Raw genomic sequence first — 27,508 nt, 5'->3', positions numbered from 1 at the left:
AAATAATCAACAGCAGGTTTAAAAGAAATTTAAGGAAGTACTTCTTCATACACAGTCATTTCCAAGGGATGTTGTGAAGGCCAAAAGGATAAGTGGGTTCAAAAATAATGAGATAAGTTCATGGAGGATAGGTCCATCAATGACTATTAGCCAAGATGGCCAGGGACACAAGCCAATGCTCCGGGTGTCCCTAAACCTTCAACTGGCAGAACCTGGGACTGGATGATGGAGGATGGATCACTTGAAATTGCACAGCTCTGTTCATTCCCTCTGTAGCATCTGGCACTAGCCACTGTCAAAAGGCTGGAGTTTAGGCTAAATAGACCATTGGTCTGACCTAATATGGCTGTTATATGTTCTTATGATGAACTTTGCATTGTGTCACAGCTTAAAAACATCAGTACATTAAAATTAACCTATAATCCCCACTAGACTACTGGATATTTCTTGCTTTGCTATTTTGTGAAACAAGCAGAGAGTAAAAGTAACAACCAATTTGTAACTTCTTAGGGCCATTTTAATCTCTCTAATTGTAAGTGACAGCCAGTTAGGCTGGAAATCATCCTAACAAAGTGACTTGTGCAGTTATGATTGTCCCACTGACGCGGAAAGAATGTTCAGCACTTCCAATACGTGTCAGTATGGCTTCCATTGCAAGGGGCACATGGGCCTTATGCCTGTGAGACTAGATTCTTTTGGCTAGCAGTGTCTGGGGTGTGCAAGTGTCTGTGAGGGCACAAAGGGCAGAGTGGTCATATATTCCTTCTGGCCTCAGAATGTATGAATCTGTGAAAGGCCAGGCAGTCTCTTCCCTGAAACTTTTAAAGTGGATCACACAGTGCACATCCATCTGGTAGCAGCTGCCTGGTGTGTCTTTTCCGCCTAACATAAATGCACGCTCCACCAGAGCACAGGCAGCATTGTTGGCTTACTTCAGAAATGTGCTGATCTTGGAGATTTGCACGGCAGCTGTGTGGAGTAATCCTGTGACCTTCATTAAACGTCATGCGCTTGACATGGCAGCCAGGGCAAATGCCAAGCTTGGATGAGCAGTGCTACAATCTTCATTTCCCTGATCAGCTGTGACACCTCAGTCCCACCATCCAAAGATGCTGCTGCTTGCCAGTCACCTATAGGGGAATCCACACTGACATTCTCGAAGAAGAGAGAACAGTTACTTAACCTACGCTAATTGTGGTTCTTCAAGATGTCATAGTATGTGTGGATCGCATTACCCACCATCCATCCCTGCTTTCAGAGTGCTCAGCAAGCATGGGCTTCGAACTGTGACGGAGCTGAAGGAGGGATGCAACCATTTTGTCCTTCATGCCTTTGAAGAGTTACTCCTGGGGGAATTCTGCACCACTGCACATGCACAGAATTTATGTTCCCCACAGATTTCTTTGCTTCCCTCTGAAAAATGACTTTCAGATGGGGAAGCAAAGGGAAGCCACAAGAGCAGTCATGTGACCCTCCCCAGCAGTATGTTTTGGGTGCCCAGGACAGCCAGCAGAGAGGTAAATCACTGTGGGGCAGGAGGAGGGACTGGGGAAGGAATCCGCCTGGTGGCTCCTACCCTGGGTCGGGCTCAGCTGCTAGTCCCGGCTGGGCTGGGGAGGACAGGACTTCCTCTTCCCGGCATCCGGGGCCAGGTCAGACCCACCCCCAGATTTCTTCCCCAGCTGCAGGAAGCTCTGCAAACTCCGCCCCCCCCCTCACACTTTCTGAACCCATTGCTCCTCAGCTGCATGGGGAGGGATCCCTGTACAGGGAGATGCACCCCCATCTGCCTAGCCCTTGTGCATCCAGACCCCCTCATATCCAGACCCTCCCGCCAAGCCTCACCCCCTACACACACTCAGAACCCCCATGATGAGCCCCACTCCCCCTACACCTGGACCACCCCAACAAACCACCCGGATCCCCACCAGAATGAACCCCAACCAGCTGCACCTGGATTCCTCCCCCCCCACACACACACTGAGCTCCACTCCCCCGGTGTCTGGAGCCCCCACTGAGCCCCCGACACCCAGACCTCCCTGCCAAGCTCTATCCCCCCACCCCATGCACAGACACCCCCCCCTCGCTGAGCCCTAACCACCTTCACCTGGACCCCCTGCAGAGTCCCATTGCCGTTGAACCCAGAACCCCCCAACAAGCTCCTGTGCATCCAGATCCCCCCCCGCACCCGTATCCCCCACTGAGCTGCCCACACACAGATTGCCCCACACAGAACCCTCTCAACCCACATCTGGATCCCCCACACTAATCCCCTCCACACTTGGATCCTGCCTTGCTGAGCCTGCCTGCCCACATGGAGGGGCAGGGCCCTGGGGTGTTTCTGGGGCAGGCCCTTTCCTTGCGCCTTGTCAGGGTTGGGTGCAGCAGTCTCACTGCTGAGTTCATGTCCTGGGGTCAGGGCTGGCGCAACCCATTAGGCGACCTAGGCAGTCGCCTAGGGCACTACAATTTGGGGGGCGGCGACCGCAGCGGTATTTCGGCGGCGGGGCCTTCCGCCGCCTCTGTGGGGGGCTGTATTTCGGGGCGGGACCTTCCTCTGCCTAGGGCAGCAGAAAAGCTGGCGGCGTTCCTGCCCAGGGTGTGTGTGTGTGTGGGGGCTACACAGTGATCTTCCACTTCTATGCAGCCAGTTGCCTGTGCTCACCACTACCATGCTGGAGCCTCCACATTTATTTAACAAATAACATTTGCAGAGTTTTGCAGAATTTTAAAATATTGTGTGCAGAATTTTAATATGTTTGGTGCAGAATGCCCTCAGGAGTTACAGGGTGCATGCTGTGGATGCAAAATGGGACAGCTGAAGAAATTTAGCCTTCAGTTCTATCTGGTGGCTCTTTTAGCTTTGATTTTTAGATGTATATATTGGGTCTGACACTTCCTCTAACTGCTGTACGGTATGTACTCAGTGCAAAATAGATATCATAAACCATGGAAGATATTTTCTGCCCTCTGCCTGAGCTATATTTAAGCAGTATTTGCCAACCAAACTCAGCTGTCCAGGAAGGATCCTTTTATACACTGGCATGCTGTGCTATACAGCACAATGCCATTGTATCTAGGACACGATTCATCACAGATATGTATACTTCATCTGGTTGAAGAAGTGTTCTCATTTTACTAAACACTTCAAAGTTTGCTTCCTTGGTCTTGGAGCTTTAAGTGTCCACTTTTAAATTACTGGTAGCAATTGCCAATCTTTTGGTTGATAGTTTACAGTTCATGTCATTGGTAAGCAGCCATCTGGGTCCATATGCCCTTGCTGTTTCCAGTCCTCTTGATAAAACTTTGATACCGACTATACTGCAGTGTTTCTGAACTGGGACAGTGTCTTTCCCTCGCGCAGACTTTCTCGGCACCAAAGTTATTTTCTTTACCAAGTAATCTTGCATTGACCACACAGCCTCGTCTGTGAGAGTGTCCTGTACAGTACTAATTACCAGTACATTCAAGGCGCCAATTAGCTTTTCAGCTCTAGTGATGGTCAATACTCAAGCTTTCCCTACATCTCCAGTTAGGGTAGCCCCACCATTAGAGAAGGAGTCATTTTCTTCCTCCTCCCAAGCAAATAGGGAGGCATCCCCCATCCGCTCATCTCATTCCCATTCATATGACCCCTTCAGGTCTGACAGGGAATCTAGACACCATTAGTGTAGGCATTGACCTATGTGATCTCCAGGAGAGCACTCTCCTAGGTATCCACCCTTGTAGCTCCCAGCTCCCCTAGTGAGCCTATTGGGCTACATCAGCTGTCCCTCTGTGACGGGATCCCTGGGGTACAACCTGGAACTATGGGACCACTATGTCCCCTTAATTCTACAGCCTGGGCTGACTTTTCATAATGCTTTGCCAGTTACAAGCAGCAAACCCCCTCGAGGTGCTGTGATCACTCAGTCACCTGCATGCTGAGGCACACCCAGCTAAATTGCATGCATACTCTCCAAGGCATTCATGAACTATACACAGGGAAACACCAGCAAATCTCTCAAGCCCCCAGCCTTGGACCCCAGAAATATACTGTCTTACACTGATCAAGACCTTCTTTTGAACAATGCAAGCATATTAATTAGGGGCAGTGTCTTTCCCTCACATAGAATTTATTTGTGAAAGGAAAGTGGACATGCACCAGCCTTTGTAACCTGAGCAGATTTCCCAAGCACCTTAGACAAACTCACTGGTAAGGATAAAATATTAAAATAAGTTTATTAACTACAGAAAGATAGATTTTAAGTGGTAGGAATAAAGGTCAGAAAATAAATACCTTAAGAAAATAAAAAGTAAACATGCATTCTAAATCTTAAACTTTTAGACTAAGTTAGAGTTGAATCAAACAGCTTTTCTCACCCCGCTGGATGTTGCAGGTAGGTTACAGTTCTTAAGACACAGGCTGAATTTCCTTCTCAGCCTTGGACCAGTCTCTTCAGTTCAAGTCTTTGTCTTCCCAGCATTCTTGTTGCCTTCAGTGTAGGTAGGGGAGGGGAGAGAGGTGGTCTCAGGATGCCACTGTCCATCTTATACCCTCAGTCCATGTGCCTGTAAAAATACTGGCCCAAATATGTCCTGGTGGGCCTTGCTGAGTCTCAGAGTTGAGCAAGCCCCGTTGCATGGGGCTTGAGCAATAATCTCTTACAGAATTTGTAAATTTCTTATTTACAATTCCCCTGCTGGTCAATGGCCCAGAATGGTTGCGGGTCACTGGAGAACTAGCAGTGAGCGACTCCCAGACTCACAACATATTTCAATAACAACCATATAGCAAAATCTCATAACTTCATGCATGCTACCAATATACATATTTTGACAGAACAATGAGTTTCAGCAGATCATGACCTTTCATATAGTATCTTACATGGCATGCTTTGATGAATATGGGGGTTACAGGGAGCTTCTTTGAGGTACAGTGTGTCACACCCTCCAGAGTTAGATTTCCTTCTCCTATGAAGCTTCGGAGAGTAGCTCAAGAAGAGTAGATAATGTGGGACTCATGCTATACCCCAGGAAGAACAGGAAACTGAGGAATAACACCTGCAGATGGAAGAGTGTTTCTGTGTCACATGGCAGACACTTTAGAGATCTTTGGCAGTAGTGTAGGAAAAATTGCACATCCTGCATTCCTCCATGTTCGAAAATGTTGCCATTCCAATTAACAAGGGGCTATTGGAACCAGTAAACATTTATGGCAGACCCCAGTGTCTGTGGCGCCTACCTCTACAATGACAGATAGGCGCTATTGAGTCCCTTCAAGTGGGTTTGAATGTTTCCTGGATCTCTGGAAGTGATGGTGGTGCATGAAAGGTCCAGGCAGCAGGGACCACAAAAATAACTCAGAGACAAAAGATCTGAAAAAATTAGATCTATCTGGCAGGAAGAATTAATCATCATGAAGTCTGCAGATGTGCCTTGCAAAGTATTTGGCACTCCTGTCAAAGTATGTATCTGAGGGACTATTTGTGGCTCATCCATCACTGCAGGAGGTGTTGGATGCATCGGCCACAGCATGATCAACAGCCACCTCAGTCGTCATTTGCAGGGCTCCGTGGTTGCAATCTTCAGGAACACCCAAGGAGGTCCAGACAGCAACTGAGGGCCTCCCATTTGGAGGTTGTGACATAGTCAATGCAACAACTAATGAAGCCCTGCACTCTGAAAGATTTGAGCCTCTCTCTGTTTCTTGGGAGTCTGCACACCAGCCCCGTGGAGAAGGTGATTTTGCTTTAGACAAAGAACTCTCCACATGTTATTGTAACCCACAAAAATCATCAGAATTGCTGAGGAAGAAGCAGAAGTTCCCAAACAGAAGACCCTCTGCCTCTTTGTCCTCTACTGCACATTCTGTGTCCACCGCACAGCAGCAAGCTTGATGCCATCATCAAGAGCCATATAGAGTCTTTGGATGGTTTTACCCTCCTTCCCTCCCTCACCCCTTTTGGCATTTTGGAGTGGTTGGGAATCTACTTAAGCCGGGGGTCTTAGAGATCATCAACGTGGGGTGTTCAGTTCAATTCCAGTCCCTTCCTACCAACTCACCCCTCTTCCCCATTCCTCTTCAGGGATCTCTCTCATGAGATACTGTTAAATCAAGAAGTGGCCTCCCTTCTAAATTTCAGAGCAGTAAAAGAAGTGGCTCTGGATTTCAGAGGGGAAGGGCTTTTACTCATATTGTTTTCTGATCCCAAAGGGAAAAGGGTGTTTTCAACACAGTCACCTGCGATTATTTCAAGTTCAAGATGGCAGCTCTGACCTCCGGGAGCTAGCAATGGGATTATGAAGACTGGTTCACAGCTGTTGATGCATATTTTCAGGTATCATGTCATCTGGCACACAGAAAATATCTTGAGGTTCCAAGTGGGAGACTCTCCCTGCCAGTACAAAGTCCTGCTTTTTGGTGTTTTAACAGCAGCCAAGGTATTCATCCCGTGCTTTGCAGTCATTGTGGCTCATCTAAAGAGACTGGGGATTCAGGTATATTTGTACCTCTGTGATTATCTCATTCAAGGAAGGTCACCATAGCAGGTGAAAGACTCCATTCACCTAATTGTACTTTTCACCACACTCGGTCTCAGGAACTTCAAAGACTGTCATCACTGTTGCTGACCCAGAGAATAGAGTTCATAATGGCATGGCTACTAGATTCCACATCAGCAAGGGCTTATCCAGCACAGGAGAGATTCATGACCATGGTGGTGTAGACCTCATCTGCTAGCTCCAGGCTCACCCACAAACAGTTCTGGTCTCCAATGTTTAAAAAAGATGAACTCAAACTGGAACGAGTGCAGAGAAGGGCGACTAAGATGATCAGAGGAATGGAAAACCTGTCGTATGAAAAGAGATTAGAGGAGCTTGGGTTGTTTAGTCTGACAAAGCGAAGGCTGAGGGGGGATATGATTGCTATCTTTAAATATATCAGAGGGGTTAATACAAGGGAGGGAGAGGAATTATTCCAGTTTAGTACTAATGTGGACACGAGAACGAATGGATACAAACTGGCCGGGGGGAAGTTTAGGCTTGAAATTAGACGAAGGTTTCTGACCATCAGAGGGGTGAAATATTGGAACAGCCTTCCGAGGGAAACGGTGGGGGCGACGGACCTGTCTGGTTTTAAGATTAAGTTGGATAAGTTTATGGAGGGAATGGTTTAATGATAAAACATAGTAGCCAAGGAAAACCAAGCAATGGTACATGAACAGCATAATGGCCAACAAGGGTCAGGCTAGAGACTCTTGCCTATATGCTCGGGGTATTACTGATCGCCATATTTGGGGTCGGGAAGGAATTTTCCTCCAGGGTAGATTGGCTGAGCCTCTGGAGGTTTTTCGCCTTCCTCTGCAGCATGGGGCAGGGATCACTAGCAGGAGGGTCTCAGCCGATTGAAGTCACTAAAACACAGGATTGGGGACTTCAACGGTAGAGTCCAGGGAAGGGTCTTGCGGCCTGCAGCATGCAGGGGGTCAGACCAGATGATCATAATGGTCCCTTCTGACCTTAATGTCTATGAGTCTATGAGTCTATGAACATCTGTAAATAATAGCCTTATACTTCTGGTTTGCAATGTTGTCATAGCTGTGTTGGTCCCAGGATACGAGAGTACAAGGTTGGTGAGGTAATATCTTTTATTGGACCAACTTCTTTTGGTGGCAGGTGCAAGCTTTTGAGGGTATGTCTACACTACGAAATTAGGTTGAATTTATAGAAGTTGGTTGTTTAGAAATTGTTTAATACAGTCGATTGTGTGTGTCCCCACATAAATGCTCTAAGTCAGTGGTTCCCAAAGTGGGGTTCGCAGAACGTTTCAGGGGGTTCGCAAGAAAAATTTCATTAATGGCAGCCAGAGGACTCTGCTGGAACCCAGTTGCAGGGCAGACAGCCTGAGCCCCAGGGAGACCGGGGCTGGGCAGTTTAAGCGGGCAGCCCAAGCCCTCCCCTGTCAGCCAGGGAACCGGCAGCCCGAGCCTCGTGGAGAGCGGGCAGTTTGAGCGGGCAGCCCGAGCTCCTCCCCTGTCAGCCAGGGAACCGGCAGCCCGAGCCCTCCCCGTCAGCAGTGGAGCTGGCAGCCCAAGCCTCGTGGAGAGCGGGGCTAGGCAGTTTGAGCCGGCAGCCGGCAGCCCCAGCCCTCCCCTGTCAGCGGGGGAGCCAGCGTCCCCGAACCCCAGCACTCCACGCGGGGTGCAGGTGGCAGCTCAGATCCCTGTCCTTGTCAAGCAGGGGAAGTTTGCATCCAGGGCAGTCAGCAGGGGGCCATGCTGAACGTGGGGGGTGGTCCAAGCTAATTTGTCCCTCCCAGGGCACCTTCCTCGGAGGAAGAAAAGCTGTTTGCGAGCCAAACCAGCCAGAAGCACGTTGTAGCCAGTGTAGGAGTGTTAAGGTGTCTCAGTAATTGTCCTTTTCTCTGGAGTGCTGATTTGCTTCAGTGAGTGAATCTTCTCAGTTTCTAGTTTGTTGGTTGTTAGCAGTCTCTCTCTGTTATTTTTATTAGAACTTTTGTACACAAGTTCAATGTATAAGTGGCTGAAAAAGGAAAGTGTAAAGACGCTGGAATCAGCTAGTGTTTCCACAAGTCCACACTGTGGAAAATCTAAGTCTAATGATCATAATGGTCCTGGAAAGTCACTTACAAAGAAAAGAAAATATGACGATGATTATATAAAATATGGCTTTACATACATTGGTGATCAAGAACATCCAAAACCACTGTGTGTGATTTGTGGTGATGTTCTAGCAAACAGCAGCCTCAAACCTTCTCTACTTCGGCGCCATTTAGAAATTAGGCATCCTGCACAACTTGACAAGCCTGTTGATGTTTTTCAAGCGAAAATTAGCTGAGAAGAAAAGTGACATTACCAGTTTTATGTCCAAAGCAAGTACTGATAATGAAAATGCCCTTAAAGCATCATACCACGTGAGCTACCGAGTAGCAAAAGCATCGGAAGCCCATACCATAGCAGAGAGCTTGATTGGTCCATGTATAAAAGATGTCGTTCATTGCATGCTCGGAGAAAAGGCTGCAAAAAGGATTGACATGGTACCTTTGTCCAATAATACGTTGTCACGAAGAATTAATGACATATCAAATAATGTAGAGACCACAATTGTACATAGAGTGAAAAATAGTCCATATTATGCTATACAGTTGGATGAATCAACTGGTGTAGCTAATCTAGCTATTTTGCTACTGTTTGTACGTTATGTGAATGAAGGTATGGTTGAAGAAGACTTGTTGTTTTGCTGACCATTGGAAGAACGTACAACTGGAGAAGATATCTTCAATCTGACTAATGCATATTTTCAAGAAAAGGAAATAGATTGGTCTCGTTGCCTAGGCATTTGCACTGATGGGGCCACGTCAATGACTGGGAAGTATACTGGATTTGTAGCTCGAACAAAAAGGTTGCATCAAAAGTCTCTTGGACTCATTGCAGCATCCATAGACAAGTTCTTGCAACAAAACGCATGCCAGAGGGACTGAAGGAAGTGCTGGACAATGCAGTGAAAATGGTGAATTTCATAAAGTCATGGCCAACAAATTCCAGAATATTTCACGTACTTTGTGAAGAAATGGGTAGTATACATGACTGTGTGTTGACCCATACTGAAGTTAGATGGCTCTCAAGGGGTAAAATCCTTGTGCGCTTGTTTGAGGTTAGAACGGAAATCCTAGTTTTTTTTCAACAGCCACCCTTTCCACCTTGCCAGCTGTATGGAAAATAATGTCTGGCTCCAGAGCCTAACTTATTTAGCAGATATTTTCTCAAGAATTAATGACCTAAATTTATTTCTTCAAGGCCTCAATATAACAGTTTTCAATGTGCAAGAGCGAGTTGAATCCCTGATAAAGAAATTGCAGTTCTGGGAAAGTTGTTTGGAAAACAATCAAACTGAGTGTTTCAGTAATCTTCATGACTTCCTGGCAGAACATAAACTTCAGTTGGATCAGTGCACTAAAACCAATATAATTGCACACCTAAAAGGACTTTGAACAACTTTCAGGGAATACTTTCCAGCTATATCAGGCGATAATGACTGAATTCGCAACCCTTTTGATGATACCACTTTCTCAACACAGATATTAAACACCAGGAAAAAGAGAAATTGATTGAGATCTCCTGTGATTACAAACTGAAAAGGAGTTTCAGAAATCTATCATTGATCAACTTTTGGCTGAGTTTAAGAAACGAGTACCCCTTTCTGGCAGAAAAAGCTGCTTCAGTTTTGTTACCATTTTCAACAACATACTTATGTGAGAAAGCATTTTCCTCGTATGCACATCTGAAAACCAAATACAGAAACAGACTTGATGCCGAACAGGACCTGAGACTTTATCTTTCTCCAGTGGTTCCAGACTTCCAAGAGCTATGCAGAGCAAAGCAAGCGAATCCATCACACTGAGGAAATTTAAACTTAAATCCCTGGAAATATTCATTTTTAGGAGGGGGTTCACGAGATGTCACAATTTAGTGAAAGGGGTTCGCGGGCTATTAAAGTTTGGGAACCACTGCTCTAAGTGCATTAAGTCGGTGGACTGCGTCCACAGTACCCAGGCTAGCATCAACTTCCAGAGCGTTGCACTGTGGGTAGCTATCCCACAGTTCCCGCAGTCTCCGCCACCCATTGGAATTCTGGGTTGAGATCCCAATGCCTGATGAGGCAAAAACAGTGTTGCGGGGGATTCTAGGTACATGTCATCAGGCCCCCCTCCCCACGAGAGCAACGGCAGACAATCGTTTCACGTCTTTTTTCCTGGGTTATCTGTGCAGACGACATACCACGGCAAGCATGGAGCCCGCTCAGCTCAGCTCACCATCACCATATGTTATCTGGGTGCCGGCAGACGTGGTACTGCATTGCTACACAGCAGCAGCTAATTGCCTTTTGGCAGTAGACGGTGCAGTATGACTGGTAGCCGTCATCGGCTATCTGAGTGCTGGCAGACATGGGACTGCATTGCTATACAGCAGCAGCTCCTTGCCTTTTGGCAGCAGATGCTGTATTACAATTGGTATCCGTCGTCGTCGTACTCCTCAGTGAGTTCAGTCAGAGGCGCCTGGGCAGACATGTTTTGTCTCCTGGAGACTCAGACCTGCCGGCAGTCCTATTGCACCGTCTTGATGATGATGGCTAGCAATCGTAATGCAGCATTTTCTGCCAAGCACCCAGAAGATGCCGATGTCTGTCAGTCATGCTGCATCGTCTGCTGCCAGCCTAAGATGTAAAAGATAGATGGACCAGATTTGTTCTGTATTCATTTGCTATCAACGGCCTGCTAAACCCAGGGTTTTGAGTTCAATCTTTGGGAGGGCCATTCTGTGTGACAGTTGTTTGTGTTTGTGTTTCTCCCTGATGCACAGCTACCTTTGTTGATTTTAATTCGCTGTAAGCCATGTCGTCAGTCGCCCCTCCCTCTGTTTCGCGGCTTTTTTGAGACCAGATGCCATAGCACTGGGATCATGGAGCCCGCTCAGATCACCGCAGCAATTATGAGCACTATGAACACCACGCGCATTATCCTGGAGTATATGCAGAGCCAGAACCTGCCAAGGCAAAACCAGGTGAAGAGGCGACCGCAGCGCGGTGACGAGAGTGATGAAGAAATAGACATGGACATCGACCTCTCACAAAGTACGGGACCCAGCAATGTGCAAATCATGGTGTTAATGGGGCAGGTTCATGCCATGGAACGCCGATTCTGGGCCCGGGAAACAAGCACAGACTGGTGGGGACAGCATCGTGTTGCAGGTGTGGGACGATTCCCAGTGGCTGCGAAACTTTCGCATGCGTAAGGGCACTTTCATGGAACTTTGTGAGTTGCTTTCCCCTGCCCTGAAGAACAAGAATACCAGGATGAGAGCAGCCCTCACAGTTGAGAAGCGAGTGGCGATAGCCCTGTGGAAGCTTGCAACGCCAGACAGCTACCGGTCAGTCGGGAATCAATTTGGAGTGGGCAAATCTACTGTGGGGGCTGCTGTGATCCAAGTAGCCAACGCAATCAAAGAGCTGCTGCTATCAAGGGTAGTGACTCTGGGAAACTTGCAGGTCATAGTGGATGGTTTTGCTGCAATGGGATTCCCTAACTGTGGTGGGGCGATAGACGGAACCCATATCCCTATCTTGTCACCGGAGCACCACGCCAGCGAGTACATAAACCGAAAGGGGTAGTTTTCAATGCTGCTGCAAGCCCTGGTGGATCACAAGGGATGTTTCACTAACATCAACGTGGGATGGCCGGGAAAGGTACATGATGCTCGCGTCTTCAGGAACTCTGGTCTCTTTCAAAAGCTGGAGGAAGGGACTTTCTTCCCGGACCAGAAAATAACCATTGGGGATGTTGAAATGCCTATAGTTATCCTTGGGGATACAGCCTACCCCTTAATGCCATGGCTCATGAAGCCACACACAGGCAGCCTGGACAGTAGTCAGGACCTGTTCAACTATAGGCTGAGCAAGTGTAGAATGGTGGTAGAATGTTCATTTGGACGTTTAAAAGCGCGCTGGCGCAGTTTACTGACTCGGATAGACCTCAGTGAAACCAGTATGCCCATTGTTATTGCTGCTTGCTCTGCGCTACACAATATCTGTGAGAGTAAGGGGGAGACATTTATGGCGGGGTGGGAGGTTGAGGCAAATCGCCTGGCCGCTGATTACACGCAGCCAGACACCAGGGCGGTTAGAAGAGTACAGCAGGGCGCGGTGTGCATCAGAGAAGCTTTGAAAACCAGTTTTGTGACTGGCCAGGGTACGGTGTGAAATTTCTGTTTGTTTGTTTCTCCTTGATGAACCCCTCCCCCAACTCTACTTCCCTGTAAGCTAACCACCCTCCCCTCCCCCCTTCAAGCACTGCTTGCAGAGGCAATAAAGTCATTGTTCTTCTTCGAGTGATTGTTCACGTCCATTACACATTAGGTGTGCGCGCGCAGCGTGCACGGACGTCGGAAACTTTTTCCCTCAGCGGCTCCCGTCGGGCCGGCAGGGCTCCCCCCTCCCGCCAGAGTGGCGCCCCGCTCTAGGGTATATATATCCCTGCAGGCCCAACCCTCCCTCAGTTCCTTCTTACTGTCCGTGGCGGCGTTGGAACAACTCTGTCTCTCGTCTGAGAGTGTCCCTTAGCATAGTCGTTAGTGTTATCTTTACAGTTATCAATTCTTTAGTAGTTAGTGTTAAGCTTAGCAGTTAACAGTTCTATAGAAATACTCAATTAAAGTGCATCTGGCTGCCATATCGGCGTTCCATCCTGGGGAGTTGGGAGTTTCGGTGTTCTCCAACCCCACAGTAGCCCGATTCCTCAAGGGACTGGAAAGAGTGTTTCCCTATTCGCGCCCGCCGGTCCCTGCGTGGAATCTCAACCTGGTCCTAACTAAACTCATGGGGCCCCCCTTTGAACCCCTAGGCTCTTGCTCCCTCATGCACCTTTCATGGAAGGTAGCGTTTCTCGTGGCCATCACATCGGCCAGGAGGGTATCGGAGTTGAGAGCCCTCACTTCAGAACCTCCTTATACAGTTTTTCATAAGGATAAGGTGCAACTGAGGCCGCACCCTAAATTCCTTCCAAAGGTGGTCACGCATTTTCACATGGGCCAAGACATTTGTCTACCGGTGTTCTTCCCTAAGCCCCATACGGACCCAAGCCACCACAGCCTGCATATCCTCGATGTCCGTAGGGCCCTAGCATTTTATCTAGAGCGGACCAGGCCATTCCGCAGATCAACTCAACTGTTTATTGCCGTTGCGGAGCGAATGAGAGGCCTGCCTACCTCGACACAACACTTGTCAGCATGGATTGTGCTTTGCATATGCCCATGCTATGAGCTCGCCAACGTACCAGCCCTGGGGATCCGGGCTCACTCGACTAGGGCCCAAGCATCCTCGGTGGCTTTCTTGGCGCAGGTTCCACTCCAGGAAATCTGTAAAACGGCCACCTGGTCATCAGTGCATATGTTCACAGCCCACTACGCGATCCATCATCAGACCAGGGAGGACGCGGTGGTCAGCAGGGCTGTGCTTCAATCGATTGTTCCTTGACTCCTACCCTTCTCCAATGGTAAGCTTGTGAGTCACCTAATGTGTAATGGACGTGAACAATCACTCGAAGAAGAAAAAACGGTTACTTACCTTCTGTAACTGTTGTTCTTCGAGATGTGTTGTTCACGTCCATTACATTTCCCACCCTCCTTCTCCTCTGTCGGAGTCACCGGCAAGAAAGAACCGAGGGAGGGTCGGGCCTGCAGGGATATATATACCCTAGAGCGGGGCACCGCTCTGGCGGGAGGGGGAAGCCCTGCCGGCCCGACGGGAGCCGCTTAGGGAAAAAGTTTCCGACGTCCGTGCATGCGGCGCGTGCACACCTAATGTGTAATGGATGTGAACAACACATCTCGAAAAACAACAGTTACAGAAGGTAAGTAACCGTTTTTTCAGCTGATTATTCATCACGAACCCCGAATCTTGTTCAGAGTCACTGCTTCCCAGGATAGAACCCCCCATTCTGTATGTATGGCCTTCGTTCTTTGTTCCTATATGTATATGTTTACAGTTAGACATATGAAAACACATATTGTTTGCTTGTCCTCTGCTTACCAAGCAATCCAGATGGCTGTATATTAGTGACCTGTCCTCTTCATTATTTACCACTCCTTTGGTGTCATCTGCAAACTTTTCCAACAATAAGAAGAACAGGAGTACTTGTGGCACCTTAGAGACTAACAAATTTATTAGAGCATAAGCTTTCGTGGACTACAGCCCACTTCTTCGGATGCATACAGAAGTGGGCTGTAGTCCACGAAAGACTCATAGACTCATAGACTTTAAGGTCAGAAGGGACCATTATGATCATCTAGTCTGACCCCCTGCATGCTGCAGGCCATAAAACCGTCCCTACCCCTTCCCTGGACTCTGCTGTTGAAGTCCCCAATCCTGTTTTAGGTGACTTCAATCGGCAGAGACCCTCCTGCTAGAGATCCCTGCCCCATGCTGCGGAGGAAGGCGAAAAACCTCCAGAGGCTCGGCCAATCTGCCCTGTAGGAAAATTCCTTCCCGACCCCAAAAATGGCGATCAGTCAGACCCCGAGCATATAGGCAAGAGTCACCAGCCTGACCCCTGTCAGCCATTATACGATTTACCTACCATTGTTTGGTTTTCCTTGACTACTATGTTTTACCATTAAACCATTCCCTCCATAAATTTATCTAACTTAATCTTAAAACCAGACAGGTCCGTCGCCTAATAAATTTATGCTCTAATAAATTTGTTAGTCTCTAAGGTGCCACAAGTACTCCTGTTCTTCTTTTTGCGGATACAGACTAACACGGCTGTTACTCTGAAACTTTTTCAACAATGATTTTTTGTTTTTTTTCCAGCTCGTTAATCAAAATGTTAAATGGCATAGGGTGAAAAACTCAAACCCTGCAGGACCCCACTAGTGATAGTTCCCTATTTATAATACATTTGTATCAGTTTAATACATTTTAATCAATTTAATATGTACCATATTAATTTTATACCTTTTTAGTTTTTTAATTAAAATATCATGCAATACCTTACAGAAGTCTAAATATGTTACATCAATACTATTACTTTTATCAACCAGACTTGTAATCTCATCAAAAAAATATCGTTAGTTTGATAGGCTCTGTTTTCCATAAACCCGTAAGTTAGTGCTGAGCCATCCAGCTAATGTAAAAGGAGCATAGGCAACATGTGTTAACTATTTTCTGAACTGCGTTATTTGAAATTTGAACCCTCACGATTTTCAAATTAATCAGAAACAAAAATAAAACTATCTAATTGTGGTGTGTGTGTGTGTGTGTGTGTGTGTGTGTGTATTTGGAAAGGGACCCGGGTGTTTAGATTGTTGCCTAAACGATAAATGAAATGTATATATGGTCAAATGAAAAATTGAATGCAGTGAATACTCTTATTTAGTATCTACTGTGTGTTATGTTTATATATTTATGATGATTTTCCAGGCTATTTTACATTAGCTGTTCCTTCAGAATTTTCCATAACCAGGGGTCTAGGGACCTGTGAAATGGGATAGAGATCATTAGACAAAATTGATGCTTTTGACAAAGAAATAGCTCATTGCCATGCTGGCTTGTGCTCCCTAAGCAACAGACCAATTGGGCCTCTAAAGTTAGGGCCAGTGTTAAGAGGCAGGGCAATTGCCCAGGACCCCACCCCATAGGCGGCTCTGCGAAGCTAACTTATAGGTGGCGGTGCTCGGCCTCTGGCTCTCACCCCAGGTGGTGGGGCTCTGGGAGGGAGAGCTACCTCCACCCCCTGGCTCACTTCAGTGAGCCACCCACCCTGTGGGTCCGTATCAACTCCTCTGCACCCAGTGCTGGCCCCACCTCAAAAGACTGTTGCACACACCTCCCCTCCCCGAAAACCTGAGAGGGGAGGAGTAGGTATTGGGGGAGCGCAACCAAAATTGTAACTCAAAGGGGGGGCTTGGCGCAAAACATTTGAAAATTGCTGTACTAAAGTCTAAAAAAAAAATTAAAACTGTAGTGCAGAACAATTTCTTATTGCATATTTTTTGCAAAGTCATTTGCTTACTGAATTGCAGCTTCATCATGTTTCTATGATTTGTTACATCTGCACTTTGAAAGAACGAATTGGTCGCTGTAATGATCTCTCGTTCTCCCGCTCAGAGGGAGGCCATTCAGTCCAGTCCTGTCTGGCCAGGACCAGAGTCCGCAGGACATCCATGAGCCCACAATAGGGCTGGGCGATCAATAGTCCCAGGCAGGCTTTAGCCTGGTTTTGGGTGGCTCAAGCGGTCAGCCCTGAAACCAAGTCTATCAGGAGGGAAAAGTAGAGCCAGAGATGAAACGCTCATATCCCAGTGGTGCTTAAAAAAGATGTGCTTCTGAGGAAAAGGCCAAACTCTTGGGAAAATATCCTACATTAGCTACATTCTTCACACCATAAGAGGCAGAAAGTGGGGAGTGTTTGACTTCTGTCACTCTGTCCACTGAGAAGTCACCTTTGAATTTTGAGGAGCAAGCTGAAACTGGGGAAAATGTTCAGGCCAAATCTGAGGACACTGATCTGCGAGGTGAGTCCACTGAGGTCATTCTGACATTGTCGCCAGAAAGAATAACTGACAACCAGAGACGTGAACTTGTTCAAAGCGGTCCAAACAAATACTGGATATTGAATTACCAAAAAAAAATGCCATTCCCTGATGCTTTACAAAGGCGAACTATTAGATTAACCTTAAAAATGGTGACACAATTCTCTGATCATGGCTTCTGTTTTCAATGTCGGAAGATAAAAGTATTTTTTGTTTTTGTTGTACTCTTTTTGGCAAATGCAATCATTCCCTTTTGAAGGACAGCTTCAATGCATGGAAGCGCATTCGTTCTTGTCTCAAAGAGCATGAACGCTCATCCGCATATTTATGCAGTATGGCAGCATGGTGGAATCTGAAAGCAGGGATCAGTGGCGATAAAACTGTTGACAGTGTCGATATGGAGTTAATTGCAATGGAAAGGAATTATTGGGGAGCTGTTGTAACGAGAGTCATTTGCATAGTCTGTTGTTCAGCAGAGTGGAACCTGTATTTTCGTGGAACTACGGAAAAACTACATGATCCAAGCAATGGAAATTTCCTTGGTCAGGTTGAACTGTTGGCAAAATTTGGCCCCATAATGAATGAACACCTGAGGTGAATTGAGAAAAGAGAAATTGCTGATCATTACCTCAGCAAAGATATTAAAAATGAATTGATTGCTAGAATAGGAAAGCACATCCTTCATGCCATTGTTAAGAGTTAATCATACAGAATGTTTTGATGTGATCATGGACAGAACTCCTGACAGCAGCCACACTGAGCAATTGTCAGTTACACTCCGTGTTGTTAATTGTGAACTATCTGTTGGGGCTTCAGTTACAGAACATTTTATTGGATTTGTCATAACTATAAAGGGAAGGGTAACAGCCCTCCTGTGTACAATACTATAAAATCCCTCCTGGCCAGAGACTCCAAAATCCTTTTACCTGTAAAGGGTTAAGAAGCTCAGGTAACCTGGCTGACACCTGACCCAAAGGACCAATAAGGGGACAAGATGCTTTCAAATCTTGGTGGGGAGAAGGCTTTTGTTTGTGCTCTTTGTTTTGGGGAGAGTTCGCTCTTGGGACTGAGAGGGACCAGACATCAATCCATGCTCTCCAAATCTTTCTGAACAAGTCTCTCATATTTCAAATTTGTAAGTAAACAGCCAGGGAAGGCATGTTAGATTTATCTTTGTTTTCTCAACTTGTAAATGTACCTTTTACTAGGGTGTTTACCTCTGTTTGCTGTAACTTTGAACCTAAGGCTAGAGGGGGGTCCTCTGGGCTCTTTAAGTTTGATTACCCTGTAAAGTTATTTTCCATCCTGATTTTACAGAGATGATGTTGACCTTTTTCTTTAATTAAAAGCCTTCTTTTTAAGAACGTGCTTGATTTTTCCTTGTTTTTAGATCCAAGGGGGTTGGATCTTGATCCACCAGGAGTTGGTGGGAGAAAGGAGGGGGGATGGTTAATTTCTCCTTGTTTTAAGATCCCAGGGGTTTGGCTCTGTATTCACCAGGGAATTGGTGAAGAGTCTCCCAAGGCTACCCAGGGAAGGGAATTAGCACATTGGGAGTGGTGGCAGATCTAAACTGGTAGTTAAGCTTAGAAGTTTTCATGCAGGCCCCCACATCTGTACCCTAAAGTTCAGAGTGGGGATTGAGCCTTGACAGGATTCCTTGCTGTTGACGCCACTACTGGCGACATGCTATGTGACACTTTTTTGGTCCACCTTTAGAACTTGAAAATTAGTGTTTTTGACTGCAGAGGACAAAACCATAACAACGGAAGCAATATGAAGGATAAAAGACAAGGTGTACCAAAAAGAATATAGGACATTAACAAAAAAGCGCTCTTCGTGCCCTATGGCAGTTACAGAATTTGGTCAACTTGGATGCTGCTAAATATCTGTGCTGTATGTGACATTTTTTGGGGTGTTACAGTGTGTTTTTTTGTTTTCATTTCTTCTACTCAGCGCTGGTCCATACTTAAACTGTACATTACCCAGCTTACAGTCAAACAGTTGTCATACACTCACTGGAAGTCTCGTATTGACCATGTTAAGGTGCTTCGATATCACCTAACCGAAGTGCAGTGAGCTCTTGAAGCACTCGTAGATCATGCAGTTCAGAAAAGAGATGGTGTGACAGCCTCAGAGGCACGGAGCCTTCTATGAGAGATCTCTTCAGGGCACTTAATAATCTTCATTGTTGTGTGGCATGACGTTTTGTTTCAAATCAGTTACGTAAGCAAACTCTTTCAGAGCCCCACTGTAAGGATGGAATCCCTTAAAAATGAAACCAATGGAGTGTTAACATTTCTGCAAGATTTCAGACAAAATGGGTTTGCTCACGCCTTTGCACAAGAAATTGCCGAACAGATTGGGATTGAAATAGCATTTCCTGAACAGAGAAGCCAAAGGAAGAAATTGATCTTTGATTATGGATATTCAAATGATGTCGCCATAACTGCAGAGGAGACCTTAAAGCAAGATTTTTCCCCCCACTAGTTGATGCAGCTGAAATTAGCTTGAATGACAGGTTTTCTCAGCTGGATTTTTTCTAGTTTGGTTTTCTGTTTAGCACCAGGGAGATGAGGAAGGCTATAGATGCAAACGCATTAAGTGAAAGTTGCAAGCATTTGGCTCAAAAAGTGGTGACATTGATGCTGATGACTTGACTCTCGAGAGATGCTCAGCTGTAAATACTTTGTCAACTGGGGTGTCTAATTTGCCTCTGGCGATGTTAAACTACATCTATGCTGAAAAGTTGGTGGCTCTATACCCAAACCTAAGCATTACATTGCATCTCCTTGTGACTGTACCCATAACCGTGGCCTCAGGAGAGAGAAGCTTCTTGCATTTAAAGTTACTGAAGATCTATTCACAAGGTCATCTGAATGGTCTGTCTGAGACTTCAGTTGAACACGAAATTTGTTGCAAGTTTGACATCTCTAAAATAATTGAAGAATTTGCCTCCTCAAAAGCAAGGAGGGTGCACTTCTAAGTGATTTAGATGAGTTTGTCAATGTGTTCTGATTTGGTTATTTTCTTGCATAAAAGTCATTTTTATACTGTATTATTATGATTATTATGAATGGCAGTAGTAGCAGTAATCATAGTAGTATGCTCCTGGAGGAATTCTGCACCACTGCAGTTCTCAGTACAGCCTGAAGGAAGGAGTTGGCACGCAGGAAACTCCCTGGGACCCAGCATCAGGCTGTTTCTCCCTCTGGATCCCTAGGCTCTGGGGGGTAGGAGTGCAGGTGTCTGGCCTTGGGCGGGGGCATCCCGCAGCTAGAGGGGGGGTGGGTATCTGGGTTGGCTGGGCACTCCACAACTGGGCTCTGGTGGTGAGGGGAGGGAGCAGAGAAACAGGAACTGGGTTGTTGTAGGGGTTTCTTTAACTCTACTCCTGGGGGGATTTTTGTGTGTGTTTGTATTGTTACAGACATACTTGCTGACAGGTATTTTGAAATCAATTACCCAAAGACTTGAAACTAGTGTGATTGTATAATGTTATTTTGACAAATAAAATACGCAGAATTTTGCAGAATTTTAAAATATCGGGTGCAGAATTTTTTTGTCACAGAATTCCCCCAAAAGTAGTAGTAGTAATATGACTGTTACGATATTGATAAAACCAAAGCATTCCAGAAATCCAGTGAGTAAGCAGGTAAGGAAGGCAGAATGGGGTCCCACTCCTTAGTTTCTGTCCTGGGCCCCAGTGAGTCTAACGCCAGTCTGTGTAAAGTAGGAATCTTCACGTTTAATACTAAAAAGTAAAGTACTGCAGGGTTCTGGTAAGATGTGCTTGTTCACTCACATTAATGTAGATATCAAGAAAGCTACTTAATAGGAACCTGCAGTTTAGTGTGAAAAGTGTGAGAACACTTTCTTGTTGTGGAAATGGTCCCTTCCTTATCAGGTTCCCTCAGTGGTCTGGCATTCCCCACCACAAATGCAAAAAGAAAGGACAATGGAGATTTTAAATGCTAATATGGACCGTATCTGAAATGACCTCCTGGATATTTGTTTATTTCCCTGATTGGGAAGACTATACAAAGTGCGTGTTGATTCCTAGAGTCCTTTGACCCATGGAAATAGGTTGTTACTTTTTGTTAACTAAATGAGTTCGTTCCCAGGCCAAGAGGATGCCTGCTGTCTAAATTCATTGTGCCAGGGCTGAGCTCTGATAGGTTGAGAAGCATCTTCCGTCTCTCAGGAGAGCCTGGATTAGTTGAAAATGCATCCCACTTCACCTAGTCTCAGAATCTGAATTCTGACATTGCCTGAATTTTACCCACAGCCTGCCCCTTCAGTAATTGAAAATAAGAGTCTGCATGCAGCCTGTCTAGAATGGAATAGTCTGTAATCTTCGCCTTGGCATAAATAGAGGATATTGTGCATCTAATAGATTAAATAATTTAATAATTATTTCCCTGTAGCCTGACAATTGAAAAGGAGACCTAGTACCAAGTGGGCATGCAGCTTTCTGGTTGGCTAATTACATAATTTTTTTGGCAGGTCATCCTCTTGGATTGCATACCACTGGCAGCAAGTGGGATGCTGGAAACCCTGCCAGCAACCTCTCCACCGTAGCAATCATGCCAGTGTCTGAAGAGGTACCACTTACTGCCTTTACTTTGGAGCTCAAACATGCTCTCAGCGCTATTGGTAAGAGCTTGTCTGTATGTTACTGCAAATCATAATGTTCTAGCAAAGCATCAGTCAGGCTGTCTATCACAATGTATGACAGCCTGCTGCTTGGGCTTGGAAGGGAAATTGTACAATGAGGGCACAGAATGAGGCATTTTATTAGGTAAAACAAAATCATGTCTGTTGTCATGAAAGTCTTTTCCCAGGATTTTAAAAACTGTAATCGTTGCTTCTTTTAATTAATCCTTTCTCTCCTGCTTTTAATGTAATTGGAGAAACTCCATGGTACAGTGCAAGCCTTGTGATTCCTGAGAGGCATCAGAACTCACCCAGTAATATGCATTAGTTATTGTAATCATGGGGGTGTTCCAGGAGTTGCTGTTCCAAACAAGATTGTCCTTTGAAATGCACGATCTTGTGAATATGTAACACCAAATTCTTGTTTAGAGTTTTCAAAAGTTGTGGAGCTGCCCTTGAGCCTCATTTGTTTTCTTCACCCTGGTTCCTAGCCCTGTGTATTGTGGGCTTGTGCCTTCTCAGTGCTGGATGGGTTAGTTTTCATTTGTCTGGAGAAATTTAACTAGGAAAAATGGGCATGTTGGTAGCATGTCTCAGCATTGGAGCCAACTGGCACCGCAGTTACCAACCTGCTGTTGAGTGTTTTGGGAGTTACTGTAAGCTTTCCTGCAACTCATGCCCATCTACAGGTTATTTCCACAGAATAAAATATAATGCGAGGAAAACATAAAGGTTATGTGCCATTCCCTGCTTACCTCGTCTCCTTTTTTACTGGGCTCACGATTGCACATGTTAGAGCTGCTGACCCCATGTCATTTTATTCAAAGGAAAGAGAAGGGGATGGCAGTACAGTGGAGATAGAGCAACTTATGTGAAAGATGAGTTTTTGCTGCTAAAGAGACATTACTGTCATGCCTTTCTGAATGCTGCTGTGAATTAATATAGTAGACTCTGTTCATTTAAAACTTGTGTTTGCTGGTCCAGAAGATATGGCCTGATAGACAGCCGGTGCTGGGAGTGCTAACACTCCAGTTCCCGTTAAGTGCTGGGATTTTTATGGTCCTATGCTGGTAACTGCAGTTTCAAAGGCAGACTGCATAGTTCACTCTGTGCTTTGTACTTCATTTCATGTACAGATCTCCAGAGCTACCCTTCTTGTTAATACATATAAATACATGTCCTAAGCCGGACAAAGGAGAAGGGCTCTTGGCTCTTTAAAACAGAAAAGACACTGAGGGAGGTGTGGGGCTGGGGCTGGTATTCGTACTTTGAAGGCTTAGTGCACCTGAAACTCTGCTGGAGAGCAGAGTCCCACTGCCCTCCTGCTGGGCTCCAGAACACAGCAATGAAAGGGGAGAGAAGTAGCGGAGACTTCCAGTTTGTGTGGAGTTCCTGGGATGCCCTTCTGCTGCAGAGGTGAGGAGCAGGAGCTTGTGAGCTCCACATGGCAACTGCCAAGGAATCCAGGACAAGTTTTGCAGGGTGCTGGGAGGAAGCCCCCCACCTTATGGAACCGCAGACACTTTTATGTTTCAAAAGCCTAGTAATCAACCAATTTAGCATCTCAAACTTCTATGTGCATGAAACGTTAAGTGCTGAACTGTTAAGCTGGACAGTTCACTAGGCTTTTTCACCTCTTCAAGCATAAAACTTTGTGCAGTCCAGTGTGCAGATGTGTGAGCATGTGTGAATTTGTTAACATTGTAAAGGGTTTACTCCTGTGTGAAAAGTGGCTAAAGAATCCTGGGATACTTGATTAAAAATAGTAACAGCGAATCACTAAAAAACTCTTGTATCAGAGGGGTAGCCGTGTTAGTCTGAATCTGTAAAAGGCAACAGAGGGTCCTGTGGCACCTTTAAGACTAACTTCTGTTAGTCTTAAAGGTGCCACAGGGACCCTCTGTTGCTTTTTAAAAAACTCTTGTAACACTGCACTACAGCCAAAATGCTTCTGAAATAAATGATGCCTAAAATTGTTGATTGGCTCTAGTTTTCAAGATATGCTATTGAGTCAGTATATACGACCCTTGACTTGGGAATGGCGGAGGATAAGTGAGTTATAAAGGGAAGGGATCTCAATTTAAACCAGAAATGACTAAAATACATCTTTGACTGGATCTGTGAATAAATCTATGACCGGATTTGGACAGTACTTGCTTTTTAGGCAAAACAATGAATGATGCAATCTGAAGCTGGTATTGCGTCATACATGATCTGAATTGCATCATGTTATTCCTAGAAGTCATGGATGATGCAATCATAACGAAGCTTACATCACTCTGCTGAACAAATTGCCCTATATCAGCTCTAGAAATCATAGTGTCGTGCTCTCTTATTTGTCAGTGTTTGATTTTGCAAAGGGACACATTTCTGTGAGCAGAGATGCCTCGTACTTGTGTGAACAGTGCAGATAACTTCTGCTGTCTTTGTGATGCAAAAGTCACTTCACCACAAAAGCGCAGTATAACCACTATGGATAAGAAAGCCTATCACCTTTATTTTGGCTGCAAAATTGGAGATCAGGACAAGAGGTGGGCCCCACACATATGCTGCAACACTTGTGCAACAAATCTTCGCCAGTGGTTGAACAGGAAAAGGAAATCTATGCCTTTTGCAGTGCCAATGATTTGGAGAGAGCCAACAGATCATACCAGCAATTGTTACTTCTGCATGGTGCCTCCAGTTGGGAAAGGTGTGTCAAAGAAGAAAAGGTGGACTGTGGATTATCCAAACATTCCATCAGCTATATGCCCAGTACCCCACGGAGAGGGACTGCCGGTTCCTGATGCACCAGAATCATTCTCACTTGAGTCAGACGAGGAAGAGGATGAAACTTCTGGTCCTGAACCATCAATGTCACAGGACCCACATTTTCTCCCATCCTCCTCCTCTGAACCACACCTCATAACACAAGGTGAACTGAATGACCTTGTCAGGGATTTGGAACTACCCAAGAGTAAGGCAGAGCTGTTGGGCTCCAGACTACAGCAGTGGAATCTCCTGGCAGGTGATGTAAGGGTTTCCATGTTCCGTGACCGTCAGAAGGATCTTGTCCCATTCTTCTTCATGGAAGGTGATCTTGTAGCCTGCAACAACATCGATGGTGTGATGGCAGCCCTCAACATCGTTCACGATCCAGATGAGTGGAGACTGTTCATTGATTCATCGAAGACAAGTCTTAAAGCTGTTTTACTGCATAATGGCAATGTTTTGCCATCAATTCCAGTTAGTCATGCAGTCCATATGAAGGAAACCTATGACAACATGAAACAACTTTTGAGGTGCATAAACTATGACCAACATCAGTGGCAGCTTTGTGGCGATTTGAAGGTTGTTGCTCTCTTGCTTGGTCTGCAGACTGGATACACAAAGTACTGCTGTTTTCTCTGCGAATGGGATAGTCGTGCAAGAGATTCTCACTACATCAAGAAAGATTGGCCACTCCGACAGTCATTGGAGCCTGGGAGGAAAAGTGTTCAGCATCCATCACTTGTTGAATCAAGGAAGATTTTGTTACCACCCTTACACATCAAGCTGGGTCTGATGAAGAACTTTGCCACGGCCATTGACAAAACACAAGCAGCTTTCAAGTACCTCCGTGGAAAATTTCCAAGGTTAAGTGAAGCTAAGATAAAGGAAGGTGTCTTTGTTGGTCCTCAGATTCGTGAACTTCTTCGAGATGATGCATTTGACCATGCACTGCATGGCAAGGAAAAGACAGCATGGAAAGCCTTCCAGTTAGTGGCAATAAATTTTCTTGGAAACAACAAGACAGACAACTACAGGTTGTTGGTGGAAAACCTCCTCAAGGCGTACAAAAGCCTTGGTTGCAGCATGTCACTAAAGATGCATTTTTTGCACTCTCATCTAGATTTTTTTCCACCGAACTGCGGAGCAGTGAGCGACGAGCACGGTGAGCAATTTCACCAGGACATTGCAACAATGGAGAAACGCTATCAGGGCAAATGGAGCCCATCAATGCTTGCAGACTATTGCTGGACAGTGACAAGAGATGCTCCATTTAATGAATACAAGAGACAAGCCAAGAAGCACCGAGTAGACACTGAATAGGACTAAACTATGTACAGAATAGTTTTTTGCCTTTTGTTTCATAATGAATTTTATTTATATAACCCTTTTGCTGATTTTTAAAGTGTTACATAAACAGGACAGGTGAAATATTATCATGTAAAGCAACCATAAACACATGAAAAGACCTAGGTTTACAATTTATGATTAAAACTCTACTATCTACACAATATACATAGACATAAAATGTAAAAACTTAAATATCTTAGAAACAGTAGCCAATCAGTTGTTTTAATTGTCATATTTGAATTCAGCACATCAAAATACATAATAAATAGCACATTTTATCTCTGAAGCAGACGACTTCTCAAAAATTGTAGACCAGTGTAATTTGAAGTGTTTGTCCTCTCCTGTTGGGAATCATAAGGCAGGAATTGCTGTCCTCTCCGTGAATCATAATCTTTTCAGGACAATCCCTATCCTGGGAAAAGTTAGGGAGAAAATGGAGATGAGACAGAATGGAAGCTAGATTGCAACCTAAACTGCTATTGACCTCTCCATAATATCATCTCGTTATGATTTACTGCAGAAAATTACAGCTGGATCCTAAGTGACTGGCAGATAACTTTAGTATGTTTAAAAAAAAAAAAAAAAAAAAAAAAGGCCACACTGCCTATTTTTGAAAAAAAAATGGCTGCTCAGGTTGAGACCCTACCGTAACAAAGAGGGGCAAGTTTTCCTATGTGACCATCTCACTTTTCCCTTTTGTCCTTTTTACTTGCTTCTTGTGAGCAGACAGTACTTACGTTAACAACCTCATCAGCTGAAGAATGGAGCAGACGGCCACAGTGGGAGGGTGAAGTGCCATAAACACAGACTCTGGTCTATTGGCTGTGTTTATGCAGTTTTTTAGCTTACTGAAATTGAAATTATTCATTCATCAGGTCTTGTTACTGTTTATCCAACCCAGAAATACTCTGAAACTATAGTTAATCTTCTGCCCATGTTATTTCTGTATATATAAAAAAACCCACAAGTGTACAGTATAATCCACCCCTCTCACACATTCTATTTTTCAAGGGATTTTAATCCATCCATTTTAATTAGGATTGTGAACAGGAGAGAGGTATCATCAAAAAATTCCCTGGAAGCATTTTTTTCCCATTTATAAAATGTAATTGTAAATAATTTGTCTATTCCTTAGTGGGCACAGAGCAGAAGCTATACTTCGTGGCGTCTCAGGTTATTGATAGTGCACTCCAGTGACAAAATTAGTAATTCAGAGTGATTTGCATCCCTCCTCTCCCCATTTTTAAAAAAAATTAAGTTTATAGTAAATCCTCCAATTTTATCTACATTTCACTTCACTTGTTTGTTTTTAGAAAATTTGGGGATTCAACCCAACAATAACTATCTGCTTTGATACGCTCCTTAGCGATGGGGGAACCCAAGCAAAGATAGGGGAAGCGACTTGGCCAAGGTCACACAGGGAGTTAGTGGCAAACTGGGGCTAGAGCCATCCTCTCCCTGAGTGTAGTGGTGATGAAAATATTGCATTTATCATGCATCTCTGAACTCCACACCTTCCCTCCTTTTTTCCTATAAGAAAGGGTACTGTAGCGGGGCGGCCTGGCTTCCAGGCGCCCCAGGAAGCGATGAGCCAGAAAAGCCGCCAGAGTGGGCGGAGCCACCACGGCCTGTCCCCGCCCCCCGGAAGTCAAGGGGCGGGACAGGAAGTA

At 45.3% G+C, this 27,508-nt stretch overlaps 1 protein-coding gene across 4 annotated transcripts in view; it reads left to right on the top strand.

Annotated features, from left to right (window-relative positions):
- Positions 1–27,508, top strand: part of PNPLA7 (patatin like phospholipase domain containing 7) — a 408,012-nt gene that overhangs the window by 231,614 nt on the left and 148,890 nt on the right. For all 4 annotated transcript variants that reach the window (XM_054007693.1, XM_054007690.1, XM_054007692.1 and 1 more), the window contains exon 22: positions 21,591–21,740. In XM_054007693.1, coding sequence (XP_053863668.1) covers positions 21,591–21,740 — 150 coding nt within the window. The remainder of the gene's footprint in view (positions 1–21,590; positions 21,741–27,508) is intronic.

Source organism: Malaclemys terrapin, chromosome 17 (genome assembly GCF_027887155.1).
Source record: "Malaclemys terrapin pileata isolate rMalTer1 chromosome 17, rMalTer1.hap1, whole genome shotgun sequence".
NCBI lineage: Eukaryota > Metazoa > Chordata > Testudines > Emydidae > Malaclemys > Malaclemys terrapin.
This window is presented reverse-complemented; position numbering and strand designations above follow the sequence as displayed.